The sequence below is a fragment of the Amblyomma mixtum genome, chromosome 1 (genome assembly GCF_055824585.1).
Source record: "Amblyomma mixtum isolate Tamu chromosome 1, ASM5582458v1, whole genome shotgun sequence".
Taxonomy (NCBI): domain Eukaryota; kingdom Metazoa; phylum Arthropoda; class Arachnida; order Ixodida; family Ixodidae; genus Amblyomma; species Amblyomma mixtum.
Window position 1 is genome coordinate 222,358,031 of NC_143012.1, and position 13,146 is coordinate 222,371,176.

Below are 13,146 nucleotides of genomic sequence, written 5' to 3' on the forward strand. Positions count from 1 at the left end.
CGCCAAGTAACCAACCCATCTAATGATCCAGCGCTTCATAATCTTTCTGCTATCAAGCCTGGTGTCGTGTATTATTTATGCTTGTTAACGCTAGAGACACGTGACTAACCTTCCTCCACCGTCGTCGCAGATATATAACCTTCACCGATAACCATAGTGGGTACAACTTACCGACGTGTTTAAATATCTTGGTATTCGAATTTTCTCCTGCCTAACATGGACGTGGTACACTGCTTGAATTTCAAGCTCAGCGAATTGTGCACTTGAATATCTATGCCGCAGTCTATCCCTCGCGCTTTCTTCTGTCAAACTACTGGCTTGTAGGACTAAGATAACATTTTAACTTGGATAACGCTGGCGCCATCTTGGATCTCTACCACATTACTCCTATATAAGCTCTCGAAGGCATCCTAAACCGTGCCTTGAAAACCGTGGTGTGGAAAACTTTGGTGTATAGGGGTGGAAAGTGTTGAATACAGTACCTAACACAACACTTTCAAATTGTGCGCCTTTCTTCTTGATTGGTATAAGACCAAAAACTAAACAAAATTGCCCAATTGGTGCTTCGGCACCAATGCGCGCACAGCTAATGAAATTATTACCTGCTCTCCTGAATTAGCTGTGTTTCAAACTTATGCAGGCCAAATCTTTTACATGGCCCACTTATGCGTGCCATATAAAATAATTTCCTCGTTCTGCATTTCTCTTATAAATTTTTTTTTTCTCGTATCAAGTGAATAAGAAGTGCAACGCGAAATGTTACGACTATGTTTTCTGGCTGAGCCGGCTGTTGGTTTGCTCTTATTTGTTATTTTTAATCAGGTTAAATGATTCTTCAGAACCATACTTAGTAGCTACTCTGCTCGCCGAAAGCTACACCTAGCTCACTTCCGCCGAAATAGATGTAGCAGGAGCTCACTTAGTGAGCCCCTGCTAATTATAGGTATCTTACTCATCCTTACTCATCTTAATCATCGGTATCTTAGTCATCCTAGTGTTTCAAACACTAAACTAAGCCACTTGCGAAAACGTGAAACAAGAGAGGAGGTAAAGGCACTGCCGAGCACGAAAGTTCCTCGCAAAGGCGAAAACGAGGAAGCCTGATACGAGCCCGATAACAACGTTCTCGCATTTCTCTGCTCAGTGGTTGCTGGGCACGGACGCGCCAGCACATTTTTGCAAAGACAGCGGAGTTGCCGATTAAAAAAAAAAGAAAACAAAACAAGAACTGACGTCGGTCGGAACGGGGAAACAGGATCATTCTAGTTTTCGCGCTGCCCCGTAGTCCGCCGCGCTTATTTAGTTAGTTTTCTTTTTATTATTTTCAAAGTGCCGACGCGTCCGAGTTTGCACATTACGCGTCAGCGAAAAGCGATAAGACAACAAGAGCTCAAATATTTCTCTTTTATTCTTTTTTTTTTTCGTTTTGCCTCCTCTTCTGTTTTTCTCTTTCATCTTCTCTCTATCGCTCTCTTTGCCTTTCCGATCATTTCGAGCGACGATACTGTGCCACGCTGTCTGCACAAGCGGCTGTCCAGGTCGACGGAAGGAGGATACAAAGGTGGATCGCGATGGCGATAGAAAACGAGAGCAAAACAATGCGCGAGAGCACCGAGAACGAGTTGGGGGGGGGGGGGGGGGGGGCAAAGATGAAAGCGAAGGAGAAGAGAGGACGAGGAGGAAGAAGGGATCTCGAAGAAGGAAGACACATGGCATGTCGTCGAGAAACGGGGAGGGGGCAGGACGGGGGCAGGCGGTGTGTTAGACGGCGAGGGTATGGAAGGTGGCACACCGGAGATCACGAGTTTCTGAAAGCGAGATGTGGGGAATAGTAAAAAGAAACAAACACTAGGGACAGAATGGAGGAAGAAGAAAGGAGAATAAATGAAGAGGGAATGATGGGAAAAGACAATGATAAACACGGTACTCTGTGAGGTATAGCAGCCGGGGTTGGGGAAGAACAGAGTGGGTAGGGACGATCGAGGGCGCGAAGAGAGCGCCCGCGTACGTGAAGAGGGAGCGAGCGAAGAATAAGGAATACCGCGCGCGGCTAGGTAGGGAAATAGAGCGGCCCTCAGTGAGAAGGCAAGGAAAAGAATGAAAGAGGACAGAAAGAAGTGAGAAAGAGAGACCGAAAGCGGGACCTTTCCCTCTCCGTGTCCGCTTTCGAAATGGATCGATGCGCAAGTCAGGTCAGCTTCGATCGGCCCCTCTCTGGCTGTGGTGCTCGCGGCGGCTTCCTTGCAGTGGCACGGTGAGGAGGGCGCGCCTCTCCTCAATTGTACGCCAGCGGCGGCACCGACGACGAGCGGTCACACACGGCAAGAGCGAACCTCCCCCCCTTTCCTCCCCCGACACTTCCCCAAACTCCCGCCGCCGCTTCGGCAAGTCTTCCCTAACCCGTATGGGAGGGCGGGGGAAAAGCCGTGACCGGATCGTCTAACCGGGCTGGGGAGGCGGTGCCCCTCGCCGCCCATCTCAGCGACCGACTCGGGGGTCCCAGCGTGCTCCGACTCGCGAAACACTAGGAGCAAAGCGGCCCCGACGCTGACCGCGCTTTAGTAGAACACGCCGGCAGCCGCCGCCGTCTCAGCAGCGGCAGAGGAGAGAGCGCCGAGACAATCGAATAACGCAAAACCGGGCCATGTTCCCTCTCCGCCTCCTCCTCCTCCTCACGTGTCTTCTTATTCTGTCCCCTCCGCTTTTCCTTCTCAAGAAGGCCTGCCGAGACCTCGCGTGTCCCTCACTGTTTCGCGTCTGTTGTCGGTTCTCCGAGGGGCGATAGGGAAGGCCTCCGCGCTACACCGCTCGCACTTGTAACTGTTGTTTTCTTTGTTTCTGACGGCCCACACGCGACGCGGAGAAAGCTAGCCGCACGCACGACATGTTTGAAAATAATGAGGACGAAGAAGGGAGCAGGTTTAAAATGACGCCACCACCCATTAAGAACTTACACCCTGAACACGAATACGCCCATATGGGTGTAAAGAGGGAGTAAGATGTCCTCTAGCGCACTGGGCTAGAGGAAAACTTGCTTCCTTTTTACTTCTTTCTGCTTAGAGTGTAGGGAAGTGTCTAAAGGGGTGACGCTTAGCTAAGCCGGCGTATATGCGGCAGTACCAACGTCAACGCATATTCCTGTCGTTAGCGCGTGATTTGCTGCGGTGCCGCTCCACTATGATCTTTTCCCACGAATAGCTGCTACTATACGCAATGTGGCACGAACAACATTGACGCTATGACTGTCACTCGAAAGGCATAATTCTAACAGAATTTCGCGCCTTTTCACACTTTGCACTTGCATAGAAGAAGGATTTATGGAGGACTGATAATCCTCTGTTTCATTATGTTCACAGCCAAACGTAGGTCCACGCAAGCATGCCCGGCGCTTAAGCTCGTGACTTAATATGAGTATCGGCACCTTCGGGCGTATATGGAAACATAACTATTGGCTATTGCGTGAGACCTGGAAATAAATATTACTTCGAGGCATGGAGACATACCTATTGGCTCTCACAAAACTTTGTTCTAAATGACTGCGCACTATAGCGAATGAGGCGACATTGTAGTAAATAGTGAGCGGGTTTACCATCTGATGAGCTCCTTAATGGGTCGACACTCTATGTAAATAGAGTTCATGCGCGTTTTAAAACATAGACGGCCGATAGCTTTCGTTGTTGCAGCAGGTAGTACTCAGACTGATGGGTGGGTTATGCTAAGTGTGTGCAAGGTAGAGCTTTCGGTATCAGCGGGGATGAAAGAAATCGGAAAACAAATTTCGCGCAAGCGCGACAAGCTATGTCCAAGAAAGGCGGCGTTTTCCAAAGTGCTGTAACCGCATTTTCACTCAAGGATACTTGACACATTATTGCATTTTTCATCACCTACCCCAGCTACCGAAAAACATTTCACACTTGTGACCAGAAGACGCAGATTTTCGTAAGAAACAAACATTGCAATGCATACACGGCGTGGTTCTGCAGTCTTGAAGTCCCATACTGCGAACTTCAAGCTCAGAAACAGCCGTTCCATAAAGAAAATTCACAGGGGCACCTAATTACTTTAAATGTTGGTAATGCGATAGCATTAGAAGCTGTTGATGCCTTTACCGGGAGTGAAGTCACTTCCGGTTTGACGACGTCACTTCGCTCCAGCCAATGGGAATCAACCGGTTGATGACGTCACGTCCATTCAACCAATGGGGGTCATCCGGTTGGTGACGTCACTTACATTCAACCAATGGGACAATTTTATGAGCGACGGCGTATTTTTCTCCCGATGAGGCTTTTAATGCTCTCGCATTAAAAATGTATCATACAGTGACACAAAACCCACGTCGTCAACATACGCATTGAGCACGAAGTTAAGCAGGACATGCTGCGTGCTGCTACACCAACGAGCAAAGCGGTGCGAATAAACTGTTAAGACAGCCATGCACCGAATTGGAGAAGTCTCGCCACACTATAAAGACATTGAAGCTGAGTGCGCTAGGCTGGTGAATGCATGCGGTGATTGGTGCTCGAGAGGGGAAGCAGGCAAGCGGCGTGCATACGGGTAATAAAAGGTATTTACTTCCGCCCGCAGCTGTAAAACAGTTATAACGTTCAGCCAGTGTTGCGCGCGCGAATATTTCTAAATGGGCGGGGCAAGCCGTTCGCTTGTGCATTCGATATAGTGTGAATTTCGCAACATATAGGCTACCTCTGCGAGCTGCGCGGTGCGGCTAGTTGGACGGACGCACTGGCGAAATATCGGTTCGCGCCGCATTCACGCAAATTACTTTCTAAGCGGCAGCTGGAGTGAAGGAAACTGTCTTGAAAAGTGAAGCGCAGCTAAGCCCGCGGAGATCTCTGATCTAAAAAAAAAGAAAAGAAACCTAGTAAGCATGAAAATTCGTGACTATCATTGTGTTTCTACCTCTTTTCTTTTATCAATTTTCTGTGTTCTTCTTCTTGGGATATTTCTCTCCCCATATTACCCTCTTCCACACTCGGCAGCATGTTGGTCGTTTCAAACATGGCCGACGAAAATCTCTTCTTTCCATCAAGGGGCTCCATTCCTCTTCTCTCTCTCTCTCTCCCTCTCAGCTATTTGCTGGCACGAGTGAGAACACGAAACCACTAGGTTTAAACTCGAGCCCAATAACAAATACAAAGTTCGCTCAAGTTATGTGCTGATCGTCCGAATGACACATGTTACTGGCGGGAACACTTTCATTCACACTGTAGGCGGCCATTTCCCTCTAGACATCTCAACTTGCGTAATTCCCATGCGAGCATTTTAGTGTTTAACTGTTTCTTCTTTCTTGGTCACTCGCATGCGGAGCAGAAGCTATGGATTCTGTTTCCCCGTGCGTAGCAAAATTTTGAGTCACCGCAACCGTGAAATTTCTTTTTAAGTTCGTCATTTGGATGCCTGTTTGCATTCAAGGGGTGCCAACGTTAAGAGAATACAGGGAATAGGAAATATCTCCAAGTAAAATCAGGAAAACAACGAGCCGAGTTTGCCGCTATTAGCCCTATACGTGTATAAAACCAATTCACTTAAGCCTACACAGTCTCAAAAGATCTTAGTAACGGCTACTGTAATGAACCATGTTTCTATACACTATAAAAAAAACCCAATTACGCCTGCCGGATTTGATGTTGAACAGCCTAGTTTTATAGCGTGTGCTTCTTTAAATGAAAACCATCACCTTCTTTCTTACGACCAGGATTTTTGAATAAACTGCCTTAGAAACCCTGATAACGTCTCTAAATGTTCCAGTATTTTTTTTTCTGTGACTGGTGAATGAAATCCAACGAAACCAGCCAGCGCTTATCGGGAAAAAAATGGGGTAAAAAAAAATTGATGGAATTCTTCACGTGTTGAGAGAGCAGAGAGAACCTACTCGTCATAAAAAATTGAAGAGCCCTCTCGCGCTTAACATTCTTCTTTTCTTTCTTCTTGCGTTTCCTCCTCGAGCTAATGGCCTCAAGTGGTATCGTGTACACTAATGCCCTCATTTGGCGCAACTCAGGAAAACTAAGAAGGCACCGCGACTAAGGCCGAGAGAGAGAGAGAGATATGCACCGAAAAAAACAAAAACAAAAAGGCGCCGCGAGAGAGAGAGGGTAAGGGTGAGTTGGCGAACAAAGAGCGGGCTACGACGGTGGCGCACGTCGATAGTGGCTAAGTATAGACAGCTCGACGCGGCGAGCGGTCGTGTTCTCCGAGAGCAGTTTCGAAATAGCCGCGGCTCTCTGTCGACGGAAGGGAGAGGAGGAAAGGGAGCGGGGAAGGGAAGAACCTACAGCGCGAAGAGGCGCGGATAGCCTCAATATTTTAGCGAGTAACAGCGCGGGAGAGGGGATACAGAGGGGGGCTCGGTGTGTTGCAACGCTCTTCTGCCTTCCAGTCGGAGGAAATCGCGCCGGCAGGCCCTAATTAGCAGCTAAAGAAGCGAGCGCGCCAGAGTTTAGCATGCGCGAAGGGATTCCTGGGGCAAAGCACGCCCCGAACGTGGCAGTCCTTGGCTGGCTTGATGTGACGTTTCGTTTTGTGTAGTGAGCAGAACTAAATGGGAGAACAATGGGATCTCAAGGTCTCGGCTGGGCGAACTCTCTCTTCGACCTGTCCTTCACCGGGAGCTGGAAATGTTTAGTATATATTTAGGAGCTTCGTGTAGCGGCGTCGAACGGCAGCGTTCGTTGCATTATATATAGCGAGCAGATCCGCGCGAGATTAAACGCACGTGTTCGACTGATCGCAAATAATCTTTGCGAGCGGCGCTCGACATTGAACATAGCCACGTGATTGTGTAGGGAACGTATATATAGCCTACGTGGGGCTCGGATTTTGCGTCGGAGGATTAGAATATATATAACGCGAAACACGCGTAGTGTGCGGCTTTGTTGACAGAAATATCACCGGAATTACTAGCCGATCGATGCCTTCTTTTTCGCAGGAAGTCATTAAAACGTAGATTTAAATAAGGACTCACCCTGACTAACGACTCCGATCGAGCGAACGAAGCGAAAGTATTGCGAAAGAAAGTCGCATTTTGACATTACGCCGTGACTGTGGTAGGCCTAGTGTTGCTCGTTATAAAATTGTACAGTCGGGGACAAAAGTCTCCGGACCACGTGTTCCTCAAACGAAGCTTATAGCTCTACTATCAGGCAGCGGCTGGAGACCGCACTTGTGGAGATGAAAGAACAAATTAGCTTTTACCTCCACAAGTGTGATCTCCAGCCGCCGACTAATACCATAGCTATCGGCTTCGTTAGAGGAACACGTGGTCCGCAGACTTTTGTCCCTGACTGTACAGCGACGATTCGGACCCGGCTGACGCTGCAAGAGCTCGTATGGGAGGTATATGGGGATTGTATAGGAGGTGTATGAGAGTTTGTATGGGAGTTACGGGAGTCATATGGGAGCTTGTATGGGAGACTCCATAAGAGCCTAGTCTAAAGCTGCGAGGTACGTTGTTCAGAGAACCACCTCCAAGAATACTTCGGTATAATGGGCACTACTCTGAGGTCAGATTGAAACAAAATGTGAAGCATCACTGGAGGAATGGAACTTCTGCAACCGCGTGAAGCGGAATCTCGATGCAGTGTACTCTCCGCGAATTCGCGCAGGCAGCCGGTACTGTTCACAGGTGTGCAGCTGAGAGGAGCGCGTGACAGAGATTCTAGCAGAAGCGTTGTGAGGATGCGAGCCGATCGTTTCACAGCTGAATCGAACTAGGTTTCCCCGCGGTGCGGCTATCGCGGTACGGCGTCCCGTTCTTTTACCAGCCTGTGCGCACCGTATCTTGACATCTTAACGAGCTGCACGCGTTTACGCTGGTTATCGTACCGAGTAGCTCGAGGAATCACGTAACCTGACTGTAAGCGGTTAAATATGCTAATCAGTCACATTTTCTTTCATATCTGAATTCTTCTTGAGGTGTCATTTTTTCCTTATAATTCTCTTTTTACAACCATTTCTCACTGATCAGCGTTGTCGTCAAATTGTTACGTTTGCAGGGCAAATATAAAACTTCCAGAAATCTATAGAGAGTCAGCTTTCGGCTTTCTGTTAATGGATGAGGTCAAAGTTACTGAAACTAGCAGCACTGCGCTAGTTGGGCTTGTTTGTGCGATTTATTGGCTGAGGCGACCACAGTTTTGCTCCAGAAAATGTTCGTGAATTGATTCGCTTTAATCTTACCCCCTGCTAGAGGCTCGCTTCCGATATGCGTGCAACGGCTGCCAGGCGTATGCAACTTGTGTGCTCCTACTATCACATGCTGGGCTTGCTAAAGGCTGTGTCATGCCTTTGCAAAAAGCTAAACCACTACGTCCAGCGTCTGTCGCAACACTGGAAAGCTTACTATTATCGGGCTGGTTGAAGCGCTACGCAAGACGCTACTGCAGTTCAAACGACAAGTATAGTCTACGCAAGCCTTGTGTGGAAGACAAAATGAGCTTATCATTGATTCAGTAGCTCGCAACGGCAATCCCGGCGCTGTGGGCGCTCGCAGGCGCTTATAGTGTGGTGAGAAACGCCACCTATAGACGAATACCTGTGGTACCCAGCCACCCAGGTTCTTTCAGAACGCGCCCACAATATGAAGTGAGCGACGCGTGTCACTTTTGCGATAAGTGCTGGATCGCAACTAATTAGTGTCGATGTCTGTTGAAAGGTATCTTGGTCGCAGGGCAGAACCGGATTTCTTTCGTTGATTGTCAGAAGTCATCGAAACTTGAGAAGAGCCTTAGCGAAATTTTTGGAGGAGCTGAATTAACTTGTGCTCTGCGTTGATACGCGAGTGCACTGTAGCTAAGTACTAGCCCCTACCAGAAGCCGGATGTAATTTTTTTAATACCACGTCTACCCCTCGGAAAATTAAGAAGCGTAAACGTTTGAGCCGATTTTTTGTTGACATGCTTCAGCTATGAAAGGAGTGCGGCAAAATCCTTCGTAAAGCTCTGCGGGTGCAGTAATTACGCTCTTGTATCTTCCGCTGCGGCGCTCCTTACTTAGTAGACGCTTGCTCTTGGCTCTGTTTGCAGCAATAAATAAACAAAAAAGGGGGCCTATGCAAATTTCCAGCGGCGTTTCTTTGAAACTGGCGAATATAACATCGTAACGCGTGTTCAGAAGAACGAAACGGAAGCTTGATTCGTTTCCTCTCAGTAATGGGGATGAGAAATACCCGACATCCACCTGACCTCAGCTTCGCGGTGCAAAACAAAACTTGTAGGTAGCCACCAACGACAGCAGCCCCGGTACAAAGTTCACAGCACGGTTCACCAAGGAAGCAGCATTTATCTGAAGCCCGTGTCGTTGCTTCCGCACCGAAATCTCTCTCATCAAGCGGCTGAATATAGATCCCGGCAAACTCCAAGGTGATCGCCTCAAATTCAAGGCCGATAATTTGTCTCAGCAGTATGGCACATCGGGGCGTTTGTCATCAGAGCCCTGGACTGAGGGCCCCTTCCGGACGAGGCAAACTCCTTATTGAATAGAACAAATGGCTTCCAGTATCATCATCATCACTCGAAATTCGTGCGCATCCAGCACATCGCTCTACCGGGTGTAGTGATTGCGACTCGGCGAACATGCGCCAACTACTTTCCTACCGATGTCTTTGATATCACGACAGCAGTTCCAGTTTTTTCCCCAAGCGAAGGCGTACTGTACCTGCCCATCACATTTTAGAAGCTCCTGTACAGAGCGTCCCACAGAGCCGGGTTGGTCTTATCCGCCACACTCGAGCCGTTTCACCTTTTCTGCGGCATGGTTTGCGCTATAGTTTCGAGCTGGAGATAGAGAGAGGGAGAGAGAGGTAGGTGTCTCCATGTGTGTATGTGGGTGTATAGTATATACCTTGAGGCACAAGTCCTCGTTCAGGGTGGCGCTACTACTGGTGTCAATGCCCGAGTCCTTGGTGAGCGCGTCCCTGCAGCCTCCGTGGTCCCGATTGAAGCGCACCGTTTTCTTTCGGCACGGGTCGGCGGGAGCACCGCTACAGCCGCCCTTGGGAGCCGCCGCGCCGTACGCGTAAGGCACGCTCGCCGCCAGGCCCGAACCGGGCACGCGCGACGGATACGCGCAGTCACCTGCAGCCCGAGTCCAGGGGGTGAGGAGGATGAGCGGCACAGATACACCACAAAGAGAGAGAGAGAGAGGCAGTTCCCAACGGGAACCTCGGCCACTGCTTGCGTGCGCCCGTCGCCACCAGGGCGGCGTCGGTGTTGGCCGGCAAGAATCAATCCAAGACCTTTGATGTTATTGCTAACAGGTTCGTCGTGCTGGTAGCACTGAGATCTGGATGCCATTTTGCGCCCAAATAGTTTTAGTGTTGGTTTAGCGCACGTTTATGCGCCAGCATAGCTGTACGGTTGCGATGCATCATGAGGAGTGCGGCGAATGCTCTGATAGACGCGAGCGTACACCGTTGTCTTCTGTGAAGAAACTGACCAGGTTGCGTTTCGGGATGTCGGCACAAGTGAAAGATGTTAGTGCAACCGCTCTTTCATGGTCGGGTGAAGAGCCACTGGACAACTGACCGAGTATCACGTCCGTTGTTTTCACCACAGATGCGCATGCGCGCAGATGCGCATGCGCGACTGCTTTCCGACGGGATAAATAAGGGAGTAGTTACTCAATCTACTCCTTTTTGGGGAATTCTTACAAAACGCATTGGATCAACTTCCCGAGCGGAGCTATTTTAGGCTTAATTATAGCTTGCGACAAAGTGGTAGCTGCGGGTGCCCACAACAACCGAACGTGGGGAAGCTGCTGGTAGCTTCTGGACTGTATACTATATTAAGCATTCATCAAAGCGCTGAAATTGAGCGCCGAGACTCGGAGGGATTAAGTTTCGCTGGGTGTTCGTTGCTTCCGTAAGGTGACTAATCGCTGTTCCGGCATTTGTACGAATTTCCACTACAGCACTTGGCTTTTCCAGCTGTGCAGCTCGAAAACGAAGGAAGCACGGAGCAGGATAGTTACGCCGGATTAGCTCTCGTATAGAAAATTACAAAATACAGGACTGCTCAGATGTTGGCAGTAATTCTAAGAAAGAGTGTTTGCCCGATAGCTCATAACCAATAGGATTCGCTCAAAAGCGCCGCGAGTCTGTAACGACCACTGGTGGTCTAAACAATCTAAAACGCTGCTTGCGTCTATGTTCTTCAGCGATATTCGTATATTCGACTGATAAAAAAAAAATGGCATAGGCACTTCAGGCTGCTTACGTGTGATAATGCGAAAGCATTAAAGTGCTGAGTTATGCTACGTTGCAGAATGACTATGAGACACGACTATAACCACGAGACATGACTATGCATACTTTATACAAACTCTATACACCTGAAATTACGTTACTTGTAAAGTGCTGAGCCATGCTACGTTGCAGAATGACTGAGTCATGAGTCTTGACTTTCATACGTTACGTTTCGTCATTAACGACTACACGTGTTCGCTTACATACGTTGTGACCTCGTACACCGGCGTTCTGACATCTATACACCTTGCATTACGTTACTTGTAAAGTGCTGAGTCATGCTACGTTCCAGAATGAACTATGAGTCATGACTTTCATACGTTACGTTTCGTCATTAATGACTACACATATTCGCTGACATGTGTTGTGACCTCGTACTCCGACGTTCTGACATCATCCGAATTTCGTTCCAAGGACGGTGACGGAAGCCGGCTTTTGTGCTAATGTGACATATAATGCTCTCTCATTAAAAATAAAAAAAAATAACGCAGTGTGTGATGGCTCTAAACTTGGTTTCAACGCGGAACTGGCTGTCACAGTTGCAAGGACTGAACAACACGGGATGGTACACATAGTTTCAGTACCTGTGACCTAAACGCTGTTTTATGGACAGAAAGCACAGCAGGTGTTGACCTGGCAGCGAAACAACGGCGTTTTCAAAATTTTATTTTCGTTTTGCCGTTTGCATTCAGGGTACTGCAGGTTACACATCCCCTTTCACAATACCATGGAACGTCAGAAAAAACTTTATCTGGGAAGAGTCAGCCGTGATAGCTGAGTAGCTGCTCACACAGTGCTAAAGCAATACAAATCAGTTTCCGCGTAAGCGGGAAGGCGCCCCTTTACAGCCTCATACGCCAGAGGACGCGCAACAGACACTGGTACTCGTTGGAAGCGTCGCTTTTCTTTGTGCAACCGGCATACAGGAAGTTATGTGAAGATACCACCGCGTCTCGACGGCCGATAATAAGAGCGCACAAAAGCTGACCGCGCCGACCTCCCTAACGGCGAAAGTTCATTACCAACCTAACGGCTATCCCGCATCGCCTCTCAGAGCAACAAGAAAGGAAAAAGAAATAAACAAAAAAGTACAGCGGAAGACGCAGGATCCGGGTGAGCGGGGGCAGAGTACACAGCAATGGAAACGTGCATTGCATGGCGCACGCAGACACCGATCAGATAGGGCACGCACGCACAAAGGCATCGCCAAAGATAGACGCAAACACACTGGGTGAAAGAGAGAGACAGACGAATAAGAAGAAAGAGGGGGAGGGGAAAACGTGGCAACCGCAACATACGACGAGCTGTACATCGCTTCACGTGTGACCAGGGGCGGAGTAAATAAATAAATGAGTGAGTGAGGAACACTAGAAAGTGACGCCCACGGGGGCAGTGTGGACGTGACGGCTTTAGGAGAGGGACGGGATAGAAGAGGAAGCACACACACACACACACACGACGAGAAGGAAAGGAGCCGAGGGTACACGAAAGAAACGACAGAGAGAGAAAGAGAGAGAGAGGAAGAACAGAAAGAAAAGGCCACGAGCGAAGACATCGCAGGCGCTAAGTGTGTGAGCCACGCAGCGCTCAGTATATACAACGGCAAAGAGTGGAGACGTATAGGGGCACAAAGCGAAAGACGACGATGAGGACGACTGGCTGGCGAGCGAATGAGTCAAAGAAAGGGAAAAAAAAATAAAAAGGATGGGAAGATTGGGAGAGTGTAGGCCTGGGCCTGCTCCGTAGAGAGGTTGGGTCCGGGCCGGGAAGAAATGGCTCACCGAAAGGAATTTTTTCATTTTGGCATCGAGTATTTCCTGCTGCTTCCACGTGCGATTGAATACGTCGGCCTCGCCTGTGTGAGCGTGTGGGAGAGAGAGAGAGAG

At 48.9% G+C, this 13,146-nt stretch overlaps 1 protein-coding gene across 4 annotated transcripts in view; it reads right to left on the reverse strand.

Annotated features, from left to right (window-relative positions):
- Positions 1-13,146, reverse strand: part of Rim (Rab3 interacting molecule) — a 135,248-nt gene that overhangs the window by 31,276 nt on the left and 90,826 nt on the right. For 2 of the 4 annotated variants that reach the window (XM_089564267.1, XM_089564261.1), the window contains exon 6: positions 9,859-10,091. In XM_089564267.1, coding sequence (XP_089420393.1) covers positions 9,859-10,091 — 233 coding nt within the window. Of the gene's footprint in view, positions 1-9,858; positions 10,092-13,041; positions 13,116-13,146 lie in introns of all 4 variants that reach the window. The other 2 variants (XM_089564280.1, XM_089564274.1) reach the window with 1 other exon arrangement.